Source organism: Malurus melanocephalus, unplaced genomic scaffold, assembly GCF_030028575.1.
Source record: "Malurus melanocephalus ecotype Western Australia unplaced genomic scaffold, MMel_1.1 scaffold_295, whole genome shotgun sequence".
Lineage (NCBI taxonomy): Eukaryota > Metazoa > Chordata > Aves > Passeriformes > Maluridae > Malurus > Malurus melanocephalus.
Window position 1 is genome coordinate 345837 of NW_026623527.1, and position 18425 is coordinate 364261.

Consider the following 18425-nt stretch of genomic DNA (forward strand, 5'->3'; position numbering starts at 1 on the left):
TATGAGCCCTCCTTTCTTCCCACTGAAGTCAAAAGGTTTTAAAGCATAGGGCACAGTGAGTTCAATCAAAATAAAAAGCATCAGGTTCCTAAATTACGGCTCCTAGCTAGCTGACTCTAAACTTAGCAGCTCCTGATCAGCGCCTGAAATATGTCCAATCAATAATTCAATTAATTAGAAAGCTGCTCAAATGYGGGGCAATACATCACGAGTGTTTAGGTTAAGGAAGCTGGAGATACTGAGGGCAATTCAGGCTGCTACCTGAACAGATTGTCTGCACTGATATTAAACAGCTGATGACAGTGGAAAGCAATTTTATATAGTGGGTGGCCAGGGCATGTGTGGCTGGGAGGGCTGAGATGTTTCCCAGTCACAAACGTGACATACAAAATTATTTTTCCTACAGGCAAGACTTGCTACACTTGCCTGGTTAGGATTAACATCACCTGAATCATCTGGCACAAGTGAATGTTTGTTAAATTTCCAAGCAGCTGCCTGTTCAGAAAACTTAACTTTGAAAAACCCAAGACAAATATCTCAAATCCTCAAATTGTAACTGGATGAAATCTCCAGGAAGAAAAATTAGAAGCACTGGGCTAAAGTGGGCACGTGGGGATCGGGGATGTAGCCAATTTGTTGTCCTAAGAGTGCATGTTTGGAAAAGAAAAAACAAACAAACAAACAAACAAACAAACAAAAAGACAAAAAGCAGAAAGCAAAAAACAAAACCCAATCCCCTTAAAAAAACCCCAAAATGCCACAACAAATACCAAAAAATACCAAAACCAAATCCAAAACAAACAAAAAAAAAACCCCAACAACAACAACAAAAAACAACAACAACAAAAAAAAAAGCCAAGAAAGTAAAAATAAACTACAGCTGTAGTCAAAACAGAAGTGTCTTGATGCACAGTAATAATAACATGATAAAAAAGGTGGCTCTATCCATCAGAAAGTGCAGAACAGAGTCAGTGATTCAGAYAAGGGTGCCTTTGAATGAGCATGTTTTGTCTCTAAAATGCATTAAAATCTTTGGAAAGTTGACTTTGCTGTACACGCAAAAAGAGAAGTGACACGGGAAATGGCTGCAAGTTCCTTTCAAGAGAGAACAGAGAGATGAAAGGAATGGATGTGCAAGGCTTTCAACTCAGTGGGGAAAAAAAAAAAAAAGAATGAGAAGAGGGAGCCCAGCTCAGAAATGAGAGCAAGTTCTAAAATTGGAAACGCTTGCTGGAGACGGGAAGGAGCCAATGGCAGCGTTTTGTGCTGGTGTGAAAATGCTTTTATTGCATGTGTGAGCCGTTCCACAAGCACAGCTCCTGCCAGCCTGGACCTGGCCCAAAGCCAAGCACCCCAAAAGCATTTTACCCCGTTAATGTGAACAGCAGCCCTTCTAGCCCTCAGTGCTGATCTCAGCCTAAACCAGTTATTGGTGGCCAAATTATTCTTTGGATTTACTGGGATATAATATCACMTGCTCAGGGGTATTAAACAATAGTCATGCATTAAAAATGAATCAAAGTCTACCTTGAAAATATGTTTATTCCTCCAATTATACTAATTGCAATGTGTTTTAAACTCAGCACTGTAAAATGCAATTTTTAATTTGCTCAAAACTTACTTTTTTGTCTCATTTTAATTTCTCTTTTGCATCCCTTACTTCCCAAACACTCTGTCAAAATTAGAACAMATATTAAAAAGAGGTCAAAAGTGACACTCACATACAAACAAAAAAGCTCCATTATTTCTGCTGCTCCAGCTTGGGTTAGTTTTGCCACCTGTCCTTGTCAGATTTTCTTTAAGGAAAAAAAAAGAAAATAGGAAGCTTATGTATGAGAACAAGGAAATACAAATATTCAGAGGTGAAACCTGGCATCTGTTTCACTAAATTTAGCAATGCTCTAATTGTAAACTATGTAAGAAAAGAAATGGAGTGGAATGTGTCCACAAGAAACCATATTTCTCTGCACAATAAATACTTCCATATCCCTAAAACCAAAAGAATAAAAAWTTTAGGCAAAAAGACAACAAAATTGCTATATTTTCAAGCAAATGCATAAGTTAAAAGCAAATTTCTCTGGCCAAAACTACTGAGTTTTCCTCCATAGTGGTGAAAAAAACAAAAGATTTCTTTTTGAGGCTYTTCTAGCTTTAAGATCGGTATTTGCACATATTTTAAACAAACTGACATTTTATAACTACATTTCTGGCAATAAATCTCTTTAAACAATAGCAGCAATAATATCTTTTGTAATATGAACATATTAAAAAATAAATCACATGAATGAAAAGCAAAACTCCAYGCTCCTTATGAAAAGCAAAATTAGGAGTCGTGGCATTGTTATAACAGGCAAATAGTAAATTTACATACTTSTTTGAGTTTTCTAAATATCTCTTTTCTCCTTTATGAAATATTATAAAATATATATTTTTTTTTAACTCCAGCTGCCACTGTGGGAGTTTCACCTGCAAACACTAATTAGCACAGGCAGGCTCAGATCTTCCTGGCTAGCTGGGTGATGGTGCCTGCAATATGCTGCAGCCTCGGTGCACATCTTGCTTTCAAATCAAGTATTTAGATACTGCTCGGGAACAGCTGGAATTTACTAAACAGCTGGAATTTATTAAAGAGTTGACATCTTTTGACATGCTTTTTATAACAGCAACAACAACAAAAAAAAACAAACAACCCATATACATAGAAGAAAGACTTGGTTGTAAGCACACTCTCCTGATTAAATCAGAAGGCAGAAAATCTGATGCTTTTTTTTCCCCCCTTTTAAAAATCAGAGAATAAAGGAAAAGTATTTGAGTTACAATCCAAAAATGCACAGCACAGAAACCTCCCACTCCCCATTTGGAAGGGATAAGGAAGCTGGGAGGCAGTGCCAGTCCTATCCCAGTGCGTGAAATTGGTTTGTAAAGATTGAGATGTCCTCAGTGGAAAACTATCTGCTGCTGTGTTCCATGGAGGAGGAAAAATGTCCTCTATCCATCACACCTGGGGGCAGAGGCAGGTGAGGAGGAGCTGCCACACAGGTGCTCTTTTACCCTCTTTTACCTCTCCTTTCAGAGGAATTTTGGCAGAGCAGGGAAGGAGCTGAGGAGCACGGACACATCCCGCTGCCATTGCAGGTGGATGTAAATGGGCATCCCTGTGTTTGGGGACAAACTGATTGTATTTCACAGGCAGAGCAACATCCCAGGAAAGGAAAGACCAGAGGCAGTGGCAGCTGCTTCAGTGGTGAATTTTAAAGGTCTCTGCTGGAGCAGCAAATGCAAAAAGCCCCTTAAAGCAAGAATAGCAGAACACCTAAGGGATCTCTCTTAAAAAGCTGTTGAGAAGTTTTTTCTAAATCAAAAAAGGCAGCACGATATGCTGATGTTTCAACACAACTGYGTGGGATATCAGCTGAAAAAGCATCTAGAACCAGCAAGCCTCTGCAATTTAGCTACAAAAATACCAGAGAATTCATGTGTGTTCTTCTCATCAGCTATAGATTTCTTTCAGAGATTCCATATTCCCTCCAAGCCACAATAAAATCAGTGGTAGCTTTGTACCTCCTATAGGGGAGGAGGAGGTGAAAGCAAGCCATACTGAAATAAGCAAAAACTGGGAAGAAACAGAAAACAGACAAAGAATATATATTGAAAAACAAAAGACTATAAAAAAAGGAATATTGCTGTACAGATAAAAAGGAAGATGAGACAATGAAAATGCACTTGACAATTAAAAGCAAGCAAGAAAAGAAAAGGAAAGTTTTGCAATTTTTTTTTTTTAAATAAGCAATTGTTTTATGTTTGTGTATAAACATATACAATATCCTCCCAGCAATTTTTTTTTTTTTTAAATAAGCAATTGTTTTATGTTTGTGTATAAACATATACAATATCCTCCCAATATATTAGGCAATAACAATGTAACTAAAGGTTTTCCTTTAATGACAAAACTAAAAAGCAAGGGGGAGAAGTGAGGGAGTTGGTGCGTGGGTGCGGGGTTAAGCCATGAGAGTCCTTTGTGGTGCCCAGCACCAGAGGGTTTGAGACCACAACAGATCTCGCTGGAAGGCACCAGGTGGAGTTTAAAGCTGATGTTACTTTTCATCCATTAATCAGCACACTCCACTTTTTGCTTTTGCTGCTTGCTCTACCCTTACCTTAACCCAGATTCTGGCACCTTTTCTCTGTCCGGTCCACTTTGGAGGTGAGAGTGGCTTTGGAGGGCACTTGGAACTCAGACAGGGTCAACTCCCCACACCGTGACACAACTTTGTAAAGAAATTGCCATTTATATGCAGGATTCAGTCAAGATAACAAAAAAACAACAAAAACAACAACAACAACAACAAAAAAAAAAACCCAAAAAAACAACAAAAACAACAACAACAACAACAAAAAAAAAAACCCAAAAAAAAAAAAAAAAAAAAAAAAAAAAAAAAAAAAAAAAAAAGAAAGAAGAAAAAAAAGGTTACTGTCTTATCCCTTCATCCAGAATTTCTCCAATTAATTAATAATTTATTGGCCATTGAAAGTCTAGATCTGTGCAATTTAAAATGACCAGTTCTTGGCATGTCACAGAAAGACCAAACACAGCACAATGTTCATGGTGCAGTATTTGCTCAGTGTAATTCTTTTTCCAGCAAAGTCTGAAAAGAAGAATTTCCAACCCTTCCCTGAATGCACATCCAGTGAATAAGAACATTTTCCTCTCTCTGCTTCTGCCTGCAATGTCTATCTCAGCCGGTCAAGCCACTGGTAGAGAATAAAGCAGCTTCAAACTCACAGATGGATTCACCTGCTTGGGGTTAAGCCAAGACAGAGGGAGCTGCCTCGTTACTGTCCTTTAGCACTGATGGATGGCCAAGTTCATGTTTGAATCAAGCCACTCTTTCTCAGTGACCCTAGAAAGGAACAAATTAAGCAGGGAGAAGCGGTAAGCAGACTCACACATGAGTAACATTTAATTAAAGTAATTCTGTGGGTGGCTGGGTGYGTGGGAAAGCTGGAGAGAGAGATGAGTGGGAGACAAAYRGAAACTTGAGAGTAKAAACAGGATTAAAAAAAWAWAGTATTTTCAGGGTTGGGGGTGATAACCCACTAAGCCATCCTTAGCTGAGACCCACRTGCAGTCATGCAGGAGAGTAAGTTTAGCTGCAGGCATTGACTGTCACATGAAGAGAAATTCAGTCTCATGGTTTGAGGAACCAGAGAGGAATCCTCTCTCAGTGATCCCCACAGCTTTGAACCACAAACTTGGTCACTTCTGCACTCCCTGAGCGTTCTGCCCTCTCCAACAGAGAGCCAAGGTAAGGATTTTGCTGGATAACTGAGAAGTTACAAACATATTCCCATGGCACTGCACGGGGCACTCCAGGCAATATAAACTCMCAAGTTTATATTGCAATTACCAAGAGCTGGTGGATGGAGGAATAGACAATTTCTAATAAAGTTGCAAGCCATTAACTATCATTTGCATGTCAATTACAGGAGAATGGAAAACATCATTGGTCYTACCTAACCTAACACAGCCACTCAGGCATTTAATGAATACAAGCTAATTTTCACCAAAAAAAAGAAAAAAAACAAAAAAAAACCAAAAAAACAAACCAAAACAAACAAACAAAACCATCCCAACAACAACAACAAAAAACCCCAAACAAACAAAACAACAAACACCATGATCAATTTTAATTACCATCTTGTAAGGTGGAGCAATGATGCAGAAGGTCAAATATAAAGGAATTTGAAACTGGCTATTCCATCACAGAAGATGATCCCCTTTGAAATTTATACTCAGGGTATTCAGCAAAATGTGCAACACTGGTTTTTCTCAATTCATATGAACCCAAAACACAGCCAAAGCATTTGCATGCCAGGGCTACTTAGACTGTGCAAAGAGGAGAAAAAGTCAATAATGTAACATGTAAAATAATTGGTATGGAGAAGTAAAGAGCCCAAGAGACAATACAAAGTACAAGAAAACTCAAAAAAAACAATATTGGCTCGGCTCTTTCAGGGACAAGCAGGAAGAAAATCTTAAATGGTTTAATTGGTCAATTAAACTTGACAGATTAGAAATTAATTGGCAGTGCTTTCTAGAAGAAACTTTTGGAGTTGCAGTAATATGACCATCTCTGGTTGACAGTGTGATTGGAAAGACCTCTGCCATGTTTTGTGCTTCCAATCTGCCTTGGAGGTGGCTGAATTACCTGCTGAAGTGATCTGAGAACTGTTAGCATGTCCTACGATGAACATTCAGAAGGGTAATCAATGGCATTAAGCTAATTTATCTGAGCAAACATGACTGAAGATGACAGAGCAKAATTGCTCTCTTTATCCTTGGTTGTGGGGTTTTTTGTTGTTTTTTTTGTTTGTTTTGTGAAAGAGTTTCAGAATTAACATTTCACCAAGTTCAAGCACACAAAAAACACGGGAGGAAATTAAAATCATAATATGTAAAAAAAAGAAAAAACACAACAGAAACATCAACAAGACAAACAACCAAAACCCACCGAAACAAACACAAAAACCCCCACAAAACCAGACATAATTTTCCATCTTCCATTTCAACATCATATTTTCAACCTTTTCTCCCTATGAAATTCAGGAGGTAACAGGAATTGAGGTGATATCTAAATCAGAAGTAGCAGCCCCTGGGATCCCAGAAGAGCCCCAGACACCCTCCTGAGCAGTCAGCAGGCAGGGTAAGGCTGCTGTCCTCACACCACACACCCACTGAAGGAAACACAGAGCCCCAGTTTACTCAGCACTCAGGAAAACGAGCGTGGTTATTTACCTTCTCCCCAGCCAAAACAACCAAACACAAACAGGCGCTCCACAATCAGCCTCACAGCACTCAGGCTGAGGATTTCCTCCAGGAGAAGCTATTTTGGAGCTGGCAYTGGCACTCAGAGGGGCTGCAGTGAGCTCCTGCTGTTCCTCAGCACAATCRCAGCCAGGACACCTCTCAGAAGTGMTAACCCAATGATCACAGCCCATCAGTGTGCCCCAGCAGCCTGCACAGTGTTGTGTTATCTGTTTGGGATGTCACTGCTGATCTCCTCACTGGGAGCACCAGCTGGACCGGGTTCCTTCCTTCTGCAGCACTTAGGGTCTCAAAATCAGCTCCTTGAAATGTTTCCTTCAAGGAGCAGYTGGGAGCAGATATAATAGGTGGTATAAATGAAATAGCACACCATGCTGGTACAATAGGCTGCGCCAGCGGGGTGTGAGTGAGATGAATAAACACTGCTGCAAGAGTTGTCAAAGCATTATCAGCTATCCAGAAATTCCAGGTGTGGAACATCTACAGACAAAAATGGGAGAATGAAATAGAGGGAAAACTGGATTGTTGATAGTGATGATAAAACAAGGTTCACCTGGAATACAGGCCAGACAAATGAAGAGAATAAAAACAGACAACTTTAATCCAGGCCTGCTGGTACATAAAGGGCAGACAAAGCCTCCTCCTGAGGCTGCACCCAAACTGGACCCTGAATCAAGAGAACTTCCCCTTTTATCAGTTCTGCCTTATTAACATATTGCGCCTCAAATCCCCAATGATACTTTTAGGTGATGATGTCAACCACCCCAAACTTGCTCCATCCAACTCACTCTTGTTTCCATATTTTGGGGCTCTGAGGCAGCGAGGTGTCCCTGGATTCAGGCTCAGAGAGGAATGGTTTTGTCTAAAGATGGAAGAACAGGAGCTTTCGTGCTCTACTGGAGAAGCATAAGAACACAGATACATGAAAATATAGAAACTAAAAATCCTAAGGCATCAATACCAGTTGGCAATAAAAGGTGCCCACGGGGAAATCTGGCTTGCAGGAGAGGCTCTTTGTGGTGGAAACTGCAGCTCCTTTGCAGGGGGAGCAGAGTGCCTCTCATCAGAGAAGGGATTGGTGTGGATCCCTGCCCTGGAACTCTGCTGCTGGCCAGCCAGGGCTGCACAGGGCAGTGAGTGAGCCACTCCTTCCCAAAAYWTGGGAGACGGTTCCAGGTGCYCTCTGGAAACCCACCAGGCAAGAGRAGAACATTCAGAGACAAGGACAAGACCAGCTGAGCTCAGCAGCACTGAGCAGTGTCCCACCCACTCTGCAGGGTGGACTTGAAATAAACTCACAGCCAACTTGGCTCTGAAATCTTCAGCCTGAGTGCCACACTGCTGTGAGAACAGCTGATGGACACCTGTACGCCATGAGACCTGATGGTTTTTGCCTTTTTTATATACCCTTTWATATATTTTATATATTATTTTAGATATTTTCTGTACCCTTTATGTATTCCTTTTACCCTTTGCCTACATGCTTATAATTGTTATAGCCTTGTTATATTGTTAYATATATTCCAGCTCAGTTTTGGGGTTCTTCTGGGCAGAAAAACCAAACCATCCCCAGTGAGAGGCCAGTGAGCCCCATGCTRTCTTAAATTCAAGGCTCCAACCTTGCTTGAAATATTTTCTTGAGAAGATATTGTGTAAACTGTGCTCTGGCCTCATCTGAGGGAAGGATTCTTTAGAATAGGAGGACATTACTTCATTTGTTGTTTCTTATTGAGGAATTTTAGATARATACGCTAATTTGTGAGGTCTATAAAATTGTATACAKGTTATACGTGGGGTGCATTTTCAGCATTTTCCACCTTGACAAGSTGTGCACCCAGGATCCTATRAAAACACCTTTTTCAGGTAAAACCCTTTTAGMCCCTCAAATGTGTCTGCCTCATCATTCTAAAACTAGCCAGAAAGGTAACAACCAAGAAGGATCCAGCATAGTGTTTAACACAGAAAAGAACTGCATGAAGCAGCTCATGTAGCCCACACCCCCAGGAGATGCAGGGCTCATGAAAAAAGAGAAGGAGAGAAAAGAAAGAAATTGGGGGGTAAAAAAAAAAAATAAATAAACAAACCACTGATACCAATAACATACATAAAGGACAGAGCAGGAAAAAGTGTTAATAAAACCCAAAATAGTGCTGCAGAAAACTGTAGTAATAATCTACTCACAACACACTAAAGCACTTCACTATAAATACCTTCTTCTCTCAGCTTTCTTACCCAAGTTAATAAGCATAACACATAATTAATACACTGAACACCCCCAAAATATCAACAAGGCTTGTATATGTCTCACTTCCCCAAAACAACAGAGTTCAACATGGTAAATAATTTTGTCACCCAGAGCATCACTCAGCCCTCACAAATCCTCAGATGAAGAGGTGATCCCTGCAGCATGACCGAAAAAGGCACAAACCTGGACAAATTAGCATGAAAAAAAAAAAAAAAAAAAAAAAAAAAAAAAAAAAAAAAAAAAAAAAAAAAATCCAAACTTACAGACCAAGAAAATATCCAAACTTACTAGATTTCGAAGAATGCATAATATTTTAAGGCAAAGCAGGGCAGCTGGAACAACAGACATAATATCTAAAATGTCAATTATTTTCACACAGAAGTATCAGATTTAGGGGATGTCACAGGAAGGTAGCAAGCAAGCTGAAATTGAGTTCTAACAGTGAAGTCAGGTGGAAAACACGTTCTTATCTTGGCAGGGCAGAGCCAGCCCACACCTGGGCACTGCACACCTTCCCCAGGGTGTGAAGARCACTGCATCCCCTGGTGCCATGCTGGGGGTGATGTTGGGGATGAAACACCATGGATGGATCACTCCTCCAGGGAAATTGCCCTTCAAATGCACAATTTATCACACAACTTCTCAGCTGCTGAAGCCTGGTGACATCTCAGCCCAAAGCAGAAAGGCTGCACAATGACCTCAGGTTTTGTGCAAAAGTAGAGTTAAGTTTAGAGCAGCACGTTTTGTATCTGCACACATGAAACACAGAGCATTGCTGCAGCCTCAGCTCTCAGCACACCATCCCAGTCACCACCATTATTGTACAATGCACTTACAACAGGAAACACCAGAGAAMCATTTATTTTACTGCTACCTGCTCCCTTACTCATGCCCAGATAATGCCTTTTCTCTTCACCTACASATCTCCTGATTTCATCAACAGAAGTTGAGCAGGAGAACCACAGGCAAAAACTGAACAARTTTTACTCAGAACTCTTTACACACAGTAAGTTTGCATCTAAATACTCACACAGGCAAAGGGTGATTTCATAAAATGATTAAATGTCTCAAAAATACTTTCATACACATAACTAAAGTAACACTCTAAACCACTCTGCAAAGCCATCAGAGATGTTACTTTACTGTTAGCACAGCTTTGTAGCACACTTCTCATTGATCCAGCCTTCTAGGAAAAAGCCATTTACTATTTTTGTTAATGTTAATGTCAAACAATGAATGTTTGATGCTATGCCACTCCAAAAGTCCACCAGCACTTAAATAACCCACTGCTGGTGGGTTATYGATTTTGCATATACTCAGATGCATTTCTTCCTTGCTCAAAGTTAACAAACATATGGATCCARAAAAGCTGAAAACCACATTGCTCAGACTCAAAGTAACTTTTGATAGTATTTTATTACCTACAGATGATTTTAYATTATTTCAGCTAAGTCATCCTGTYTTTAATCWTTTACTGCCCTTTCATCCTGCACCTCTTCTCCTGTTTCAGTGTCAAAACACAGAGTTAGCAATCCCTGCACATACAATCGAAGCAGCTCATGTTCCAACACTTACTCTGACAAAATTCACGACTTGATCTAAATAGATTAAAACTGGTCACTGAGAAAGACACTTTTTACAGGCACAAGAGCGTGCCCACGAGTACGTGAAGTACTTTTGAGCGTGAATTACAAGAGTGCTCTGCACAAAACCARAAACCTGCAATAAACCTGGTGATTGGAATTTCGTTCAGCTTGAGGGAAATRGGGATCCTGGCAGTGGTTCCTGTGCTGCAGTTATGGATTCATGAGAAGTTGCATAGAATYTGTTTATTTTTTATTATTTACATTGTGATTGGGGTTTGGGTGGCACTAGACCCAGCAGGAGCTGAGTGCACAATCCTTTCAGCCAAGAAGAAAAACTGGGACATTCAAAGAAACCTGGGATGTATCTCACCTTAGCATGGATTCAGCCCTTCATGGAGGAGAKTGTCATTTCTGGTAGTAATTCTACAAATCAGATAATTGCCCTGAAGTTTCTTAAATTTACATTTCAAAATTTTAAGGTCTGTTTTTAATGGTGTATCCAGTTTCACGTGTAAATAAATTTGTAAGAAAATTGAAAAGCTGGTCTTGCTTCCAACAGTTTACCTGATCTACATTAATCACRACAGTATTCTTTGTGAATGATTGGCCAAATGAATATTCTTCTTTCAAATGCATGTCATAGGCAGCTTACTGAAAGGAAACTGAACACATTGAGACCTAACAAACAAATGCCACTGTCCCCAGACCAATTCCACTGAAAACTCCTCAACTGGAAATCAACTATTCTCAAAACTAGCAGGAACTGGAAAGAAATATAATTTTCCTTCTTCAACAATAAAGACCACATGGAGGTACAAAGTTGACACAGTGTATGGAAGCTCTATTTCATAATAAAAACTTTTATTATTGAACCTACAGGGAGATGTACTCAGCTGGACCCTCATAATGTTACTGAGCTCATGTCCAGTCTGCCTGAGATCCATCTGCATATATCCATTTATAAAGATTCCACAGTTTGCCCAGTGCAATGGCTAATGAGACCCAGCATATCAGATTTTAACCTAGGTACCTGTAATTAAATTGTGCAATATTTGTAAATTTATAACACTAAAACTAAACCTGGTGAGCAATGTGTTAAATGTCAGAGCAGATCCATAGACAAACACATTGCTTGGAAATCTGRTTTTTCATTGCACTGTTCTCGAGGGAGGGAGAGCATCCACAACTTTCAATGTAACATTGTGATTCAGAAAAAAAGATATCTTTTTAAAAACCAAACCAAAGCAAAACTTTCTCAAATAGACCCTAAAGTCAAAAAGGAAGGAAATCTAATTCTTTATAAACAGCATGGGAGCCACTTCAAAATGTTCTGTCCATTCCTCTGTAAGAAAGGAAACCAGAAGGCAAGGAAAGGATCCATAATAAAAGGAGCAAATAACTATACCATATTCCCTGAATATAACAGGTTAGTGGAATTGAAGTGTTATCCTGCAGAGAATGGAAATTCACTCCAATATAGGGAAGGGAAAACAGAAACAGAAGGGAAAAGGTGTCTGACAGGTAAAATACAAGTTGGATATTAGGAAGGCAAAAAGCAGATAGCGAAGGACACAAAACCAAATAACAATAAAGCCTATTTGCATATCAGAAGCAGGAAACTTTGCAGGGAATCATTGGATTTGCTAGAGTTGGATTGAATAGAGCACTCAAAGAAGATAAGGGCATTGCAGACAATCCAAACTGTGTCCTTTCACCAGCCTTTGCTATGGAAAATGTTGGGAAAACACATTCCTGACTTCTGTGATAAAGCGACTGACATTTCTTCAAACCGAAAAATCAAAATGGGGTGAGGAAACAGAGTCAATTGAAAGCAATAAATGATGAGGGATGAGCTCCTGTCCCACTCCCATCGAYGGGTCTTTTACCATTGATTTTAGCACTGTCAGTATTTTGCCTCAGAGCTGAACAGGAACAGATTCAAAACACGAAAAGGCTGAGCTGAGCATCACAGTGGATTGTTCAGGGTGCAGCAGTGGTCACAAAAACCGAGTAAAATCACAGAATACAAAAAGAGCAAGAAACACTATCTTGTAGTCAATATCCAATCTCTTTGGGAGTATTTTTCAGTTTAAGATTGCTGTTATAAACCAATGACGGTGTTTGACAAGAGTTTGACAACAACCGAAACTTATTATGGAAGCAAATTTGAAAAGCTGGAAAGAAGCAGGAATTTAACTGAGCAGAGATGGATAAGAGGGGACACAGTAKAGCTGCAAAGAATACAATGAGATATAAGCAAATAGGATTCTCTTCAATTTAAACTTTCTCACAGTACTAGAGAAAAGGGCAGCTCAGGGCAATAAAAAGTTACCAAATTAAAAGGACCAAAACATTTTACTGCATAAAGCACAAAATTGTGTAATTAATTCACAGGGATATCTCCACAATAATAGCAAGGAATAGTCTTCAGTGCTTAAACCAACATAATGAAATTAGCAGCATGGCAACAAACATAAATTTTCAGAACAACTCATTTAAGGGAATGTGTTTTCCCTCTCCCTYGCCCTAATGCCTGAAACCTTTTAGGCTGGATAGTTGCCAGGGAAGAGGAGGTAAGCTGAGGCACAGAGCATGGCTGAGGCAGGGATGGGGAYGGCCAGGAGAAATGTTTCAAGCACTGCCTGTTCCGTGCTCCATCCTGCACACAGAACACAGGGGGTTGGGTTGATGGCTCAGAAATCTGCCAGSTCTTGGCACTGGATATATTGGGCCCCACTCTAGAATTAAGACAGAAACACTAAACTATCAATGTGTGAAATTTGTGACTTAAATTACAAGGTAGAGCCATCCAAAGAGTCTCTTGCATAATTCATGACACTTCAGAACTTCACATATAAATCAAATAGAAGGAAAGTCTATCATTTCTGCTCTGTTTAGCACAGATCCTCACACAACTTGGGTAATGGCTGCACAAACAAGCTCTCCAGAAAATACAGCAATATAGACATGCTCTTCACAATACTAATTCACACAGTAAATTTTGTACAGGATCGTTCAGTTAATACTTTTATTAAAACTACTTGTAAGTGTCAAAAACACAGAGGTCATTAAAAAYAATCAAACGAACCTGGTTTGGGTTTTTCGGTTGTTTTTTCTCCCCCTGCAAATGAATGCCTACAAACACTCATTTGCAATGTTTTTCCATGGTGGACTTAATTAAAATTTATGCTGTGATTCATGGGCTGGCTATTAATCACTTTGTCTGATACAGGTTCCACAAAGCCCCAGCACTTACTAAGAGGCTCCAAAACCAGTGCAAACACATTCTCCAGGTTCAACAGCAAACTCTGACAGACTTTCAACCTGAACAGTGACCGAGCCTGACACACACGAAGAGCGTTAAATGCGCCACGAAAACAAATATTATCGATAAACACACATAGAGCTTTAGAAAGAGCTGTAACCTTGACTTACTGTGGCTGTGCCGGAGACAGTTTGTGCATTTGTGTCAGCTGCACTCTGTTCAGAGTGTGTCTGAGCAGGAGGGTACATGTTTAACGTGTGCTCTGGAACAGTGGTTTGGCCTGTGTAGTCTGGAGCTGGATGCGGATGTGGGGCTGTGTATTCTGCAGGGATTCCGTTCTGAGGTGGAGCGAACTGGGCTGAGGCATAAGGCTGTGCCATTGTGTCAGGAGGTGCTGTAGCTTCCTGATTACCCTGTGGAAATCAGAGGGAAAAAAAAARRAAAAAAAAGGATAATAAAAAAAAGAGGAAGGAAAAACGTGGCATGAGATAAAAGAAGCAAAGTCCCACGCCCACGACATGGAGAGCGATGAGAGCATCCCGCTAAGATTGCTGCCCCCAAAAGGGCACCGTGGCTGTTTCTCCAGGAGAATATTTCTCATCTGAATTAAAAGCATTTCACTCACCCAATTAAATATTATTATAATTAGACAAACAAATCTGCAGCTGGCTGGATAATTGTAGACTATCCTTTAAGCAGGAAAGGTCAGTGAAATCTGCCTGGACTAACGATGCCTCAACTCTGACAAGAGGGACAAAGCCAGTTTATTCCAAATGCTCCTGAGCACAACTGCCAGCACAGAGCTCTGATAAATTTAGCCACAAGTCTGTGATCAGTCTGACTTACCATCTGCAGAACATGATATATGCAGGGCAGGATTGGGGTGCATACTGTTWAAATGCACTAAAAATRCCCYGAATAAATATATAGGAAATATAGGAAATCAAGCCCTGAGATATTCAGAATACTCTGAGACAACTGCATGCCACAAATGCAAAATCATAATGAGACCCAGTCAAAATATTAGCAATTATTAACTAATATATTAACTAAAATATTAACTACTATTAAATATGAAGTATTTGCATCTAAAAATGCATCAGTTCAAAACCTTAAATAACATAAACAAAAAATCCTATGTCAAAAGAAACAGATTTAAGAACTTTAAAGGTTTGACATTTGAAGACAACAGTTTTTCATTTCCATATCACAAGCTACAAGCCTGTAGCATTACAAACACATTCTCATGACCTTACAGACACATCCATTAATCCATCTGATATCATAAAGAATKATATCAGCCTGTTAATTTATCAATTAAAAAAACTTCTGACTAAATGCTTTGCTCACACAAAAAAGCAATAATTCTAAGGGAGGAAATGTACATAACAATCTTTCTGAACCCATATATGTAAAAATGACCAAAATGTGATTTTGCCTGAAACAGCCTTACAGGYCATTGGTGCAGGAACTATCCCAACCTCAGATGAACTAATTTACAAGACAAAATTATTCCTCTAAATAGCAAGTACTGGRAAAATGTGCATTTAATTTAATATTTAAATACCTTTTACACTGCTCCATCACTCTCCCACCAAAACATGTAGAAGTACCTGCAGGGATTTTATTTGTACTCATCAGTCCTTGATTTCCTAATTTTWAAATAGGCTGGATGAATAAAAGACCTTCTTATGCACTTTGTACTTGAGGGCTTTTCCAGCCAATTTCAACTAATTCAAACATCAGTCYTCTGACCTGAACTCATCCTAAACCCAAGAGCTTTTAAGAATTTGCACAGGAGTAAGTCTTGGCACTTGACATGCTTAAAAGAGAAAACTGGATTTTCCTTTGTAAAAGGCATTCAGCGAGTCCCAAAAAATTAGAACTTTATGTCAGCAGTCAAACCCTCTCAAATTTTAATCCCATCTTTGCTGCTGCTTCAGTGCATGGCCTTGAGCAAGTGGTTTCCTTTGCTTCATCCAGCCATCTTTAGCACAAAAATTGCCTTTTACTGACTGCACTGGGTTAAATCACCAAGCTTTGTTTTCATCTCTACAATCATTACAAGGTTAACGCTGCACTGAAACTGGCCCTGTTAAATTTCTGTGGAGTTTAAAAACTCTTGTAAATGCGTACTTTTGCCCTCTAATATTAAAACAGTACAGTCCCTTTCTTATTTCTTTCACCTAATATTTCCACTGAAAAAAAAAAAAAAAAAAAAACAAAACAGATGAAGCAAAACCCAGGAATGACTGGATTACACCTGAGACATTCATTAAATGCTAAAAAAGTATTTTAAAACTTATGTGGGAGGCAGCCGACCTTACATTTTTTAATCAGCTGTTTCAGGAGGGACTTGAGCAAGGGGTAAGGATGAACAAAAGCAAATCCAGATTCTGCCTAGATAAGCATTTCCACCGTGCTGGCTTTGAAACACAAGTTAGTGCTGGTCCTTGAGCTATTCCTTCGTGTCAGATGCTGAACATGGCATTGGAGTCAGCAGCTGGTAAAAAAAACCCAGCAATGGCAACAGAGGCACTGAGGGCTAAARTCCAGGTGCATCTGATCCAAAGGGCTTTGTACCACCTCCAGCCCAAAACCAGATGTTGCTGAGACCCCCCACTGTTTCTCATTAACCTCAACAGCATTTCCATGAGGGCCCTAATTAATATTCAAAGCATCCACACCTAGTGCTAATTACAGCTCATATTTAATTAAGAGGGTTGAACTTTTCCATTATTTCTACCTGCAGCTCCAAACTTTTTAGATTTACCATAAAACAGCCAACTGCCCTGGCAAATTCAGAACCTGCACAATGCTGAGACYCTTCTGCCCCTTTCATTAGGCTTGTTCAGCTGAGGTCTGGCTCACTTATTTATAACTGAGACCCCGTTAATAAGTAAACAGCCAAGGGGCAGGGATTTGTCTTTTTTTTGTTACTAACTTTACATATTCAGAGATTTACAGCCTTGCCATTAAAGAAACCAACCTCACTATGCTTAGAGCAGAAAAGTGACACAGGAGATTGCCAGTGCAGGCTCTGCAGGTTCATTAAGTTGGCTGGAGGACAGGAGACATTAAAGAAATTAAACTTGCACATGCTACTGCAGGCCYTAAGTTTAAAATGATGGTGACAATAAAACTGAGATGTTCATCCCTTAAAATAAGTGACTACTACAGCCTTTCCTAGCCTTTAAAATTAGTGTGAATTTAATATTCATAATTAATTCAACAGACACAGTATTACAATGTATTATAAAAGCATTTATGTAAAAACAAGCTCTTTACTATTTACTGGGTAATAAGAGCCAAAGATCATTGCTCAAAAATATTAATTTATATCAAGAACAATGAAGTGTCAACCATCACACATGYGGTTGATGGAAACCCCAGACCCCACAACAGTCAGATACACTTGAATAGATTTTAAAGAACCTAAAATTCCTTAAATAGAATGACCTAAAATGTTCCTTTATTGAGCTCTTAAAAATACAGTGAACTGAAATGAATAAAAGAAAGAATAGTTCTAATGCACTAAGCTGAAAATAAGAAATGGCCCTAAAAGCAACAGGAAATATTGATCCWAAATTAACCTATGAACTCAGGTTTTAGAGTAATTTCAGAGCTGTGTAAGACAGCACACAGGCATTGCTTAACACCACCTAGGCAGGAGAGGCTAAGCAGAAGTTATCCCTTCAGAGTCAGCTCCAAGTATCTTTGAGATTAAATGACCCCTTAATGCTCACTTGGTGCATGGTTTTTAAAAAAAGTGGTTGTTGGCAGCAGCAAGAAGAACAAAGGATGGCAGACAGTCAGGCTCTGCTAAATGTTCTGGCTCGAGTCTTAATGAAAACCACATTTCAACTGAAAAATATGCTTTACGTGGCAGTGTATAAAATCAAATTTATTGCTTTCTGGTTAAACGTTGAACTCTAAAGAACCAAGAGGAAAAAAAAAAAAAAAAAAAAGAAAACAAAACCACAAAGGATTCCGAGGCTGTAGGTAAGTGAAGGCTTTCCTATTCCATCCCTGTTACTCCTTTTGAACAGGAGCTTAGAATTTAAACTGCTCCTAGGATCTCAGATGCCTTTCCAGCATCTCCTGCTCTGAAAGGATTTCATAATTAAGAAATGTATAAAAAGTGTCAAAACATAATAAAGCAAGCTTGTTATGTTTGTACACAAAGGAGGGAGCACAGAAAACATTACTTATGCAGTGTTCCTTTTCTTAAAAACACATTTGCAGCATTAAAATGTATTCAATGAAAACCTTTCTGCCTGCCTGCATTTTAAAGTCGAGCTCACAGTTTATCGTTTGTTTTGCTCTATTTTCCGTTTGGTGCATTTTGTTTCTTTGGCAAGAGATATTTCACATTTCCAGAAAGCCTCCTGTACTGTAGTTAAACGAGCCAAACTGCATCGTATCCTCAGGGCGAGGAAACAAAGAGGAAAAATGCAACATTTCCCTGCAAASCTGCCGGTTCTCAGAGCAGCTCAGTGGCAC

The 18425-nt window shown here is 39.4% G+C and overlaps 1 protein-coding gene across 5 annotated transcripts in view; it reads right to left on the bottom strand.

Annotated features, from left to right (window-relative positions):
• Positions 1 to 18425, bottom strand: part of RBFOX1 (RNA binding fox-1 homolog 1) — a 504918-nt gene that overhangs the window by 111125 nt on the left and 375368 nt on the right. For all 5 annotated transcript variants that reach the window (XM_057376932.1, XM_057376934.1, XM_057376930.1 and 2 more), the window contains one exon: positions 14093 to 14335. In XM_057376932.1, coding sequence (XP_057232915.1) covers positions 14093 to 14335 — 243 coding nt within the window. The remainder of the gene's footprint in view (positions 1 to 14092; positions 14336 to 18425) is intronic.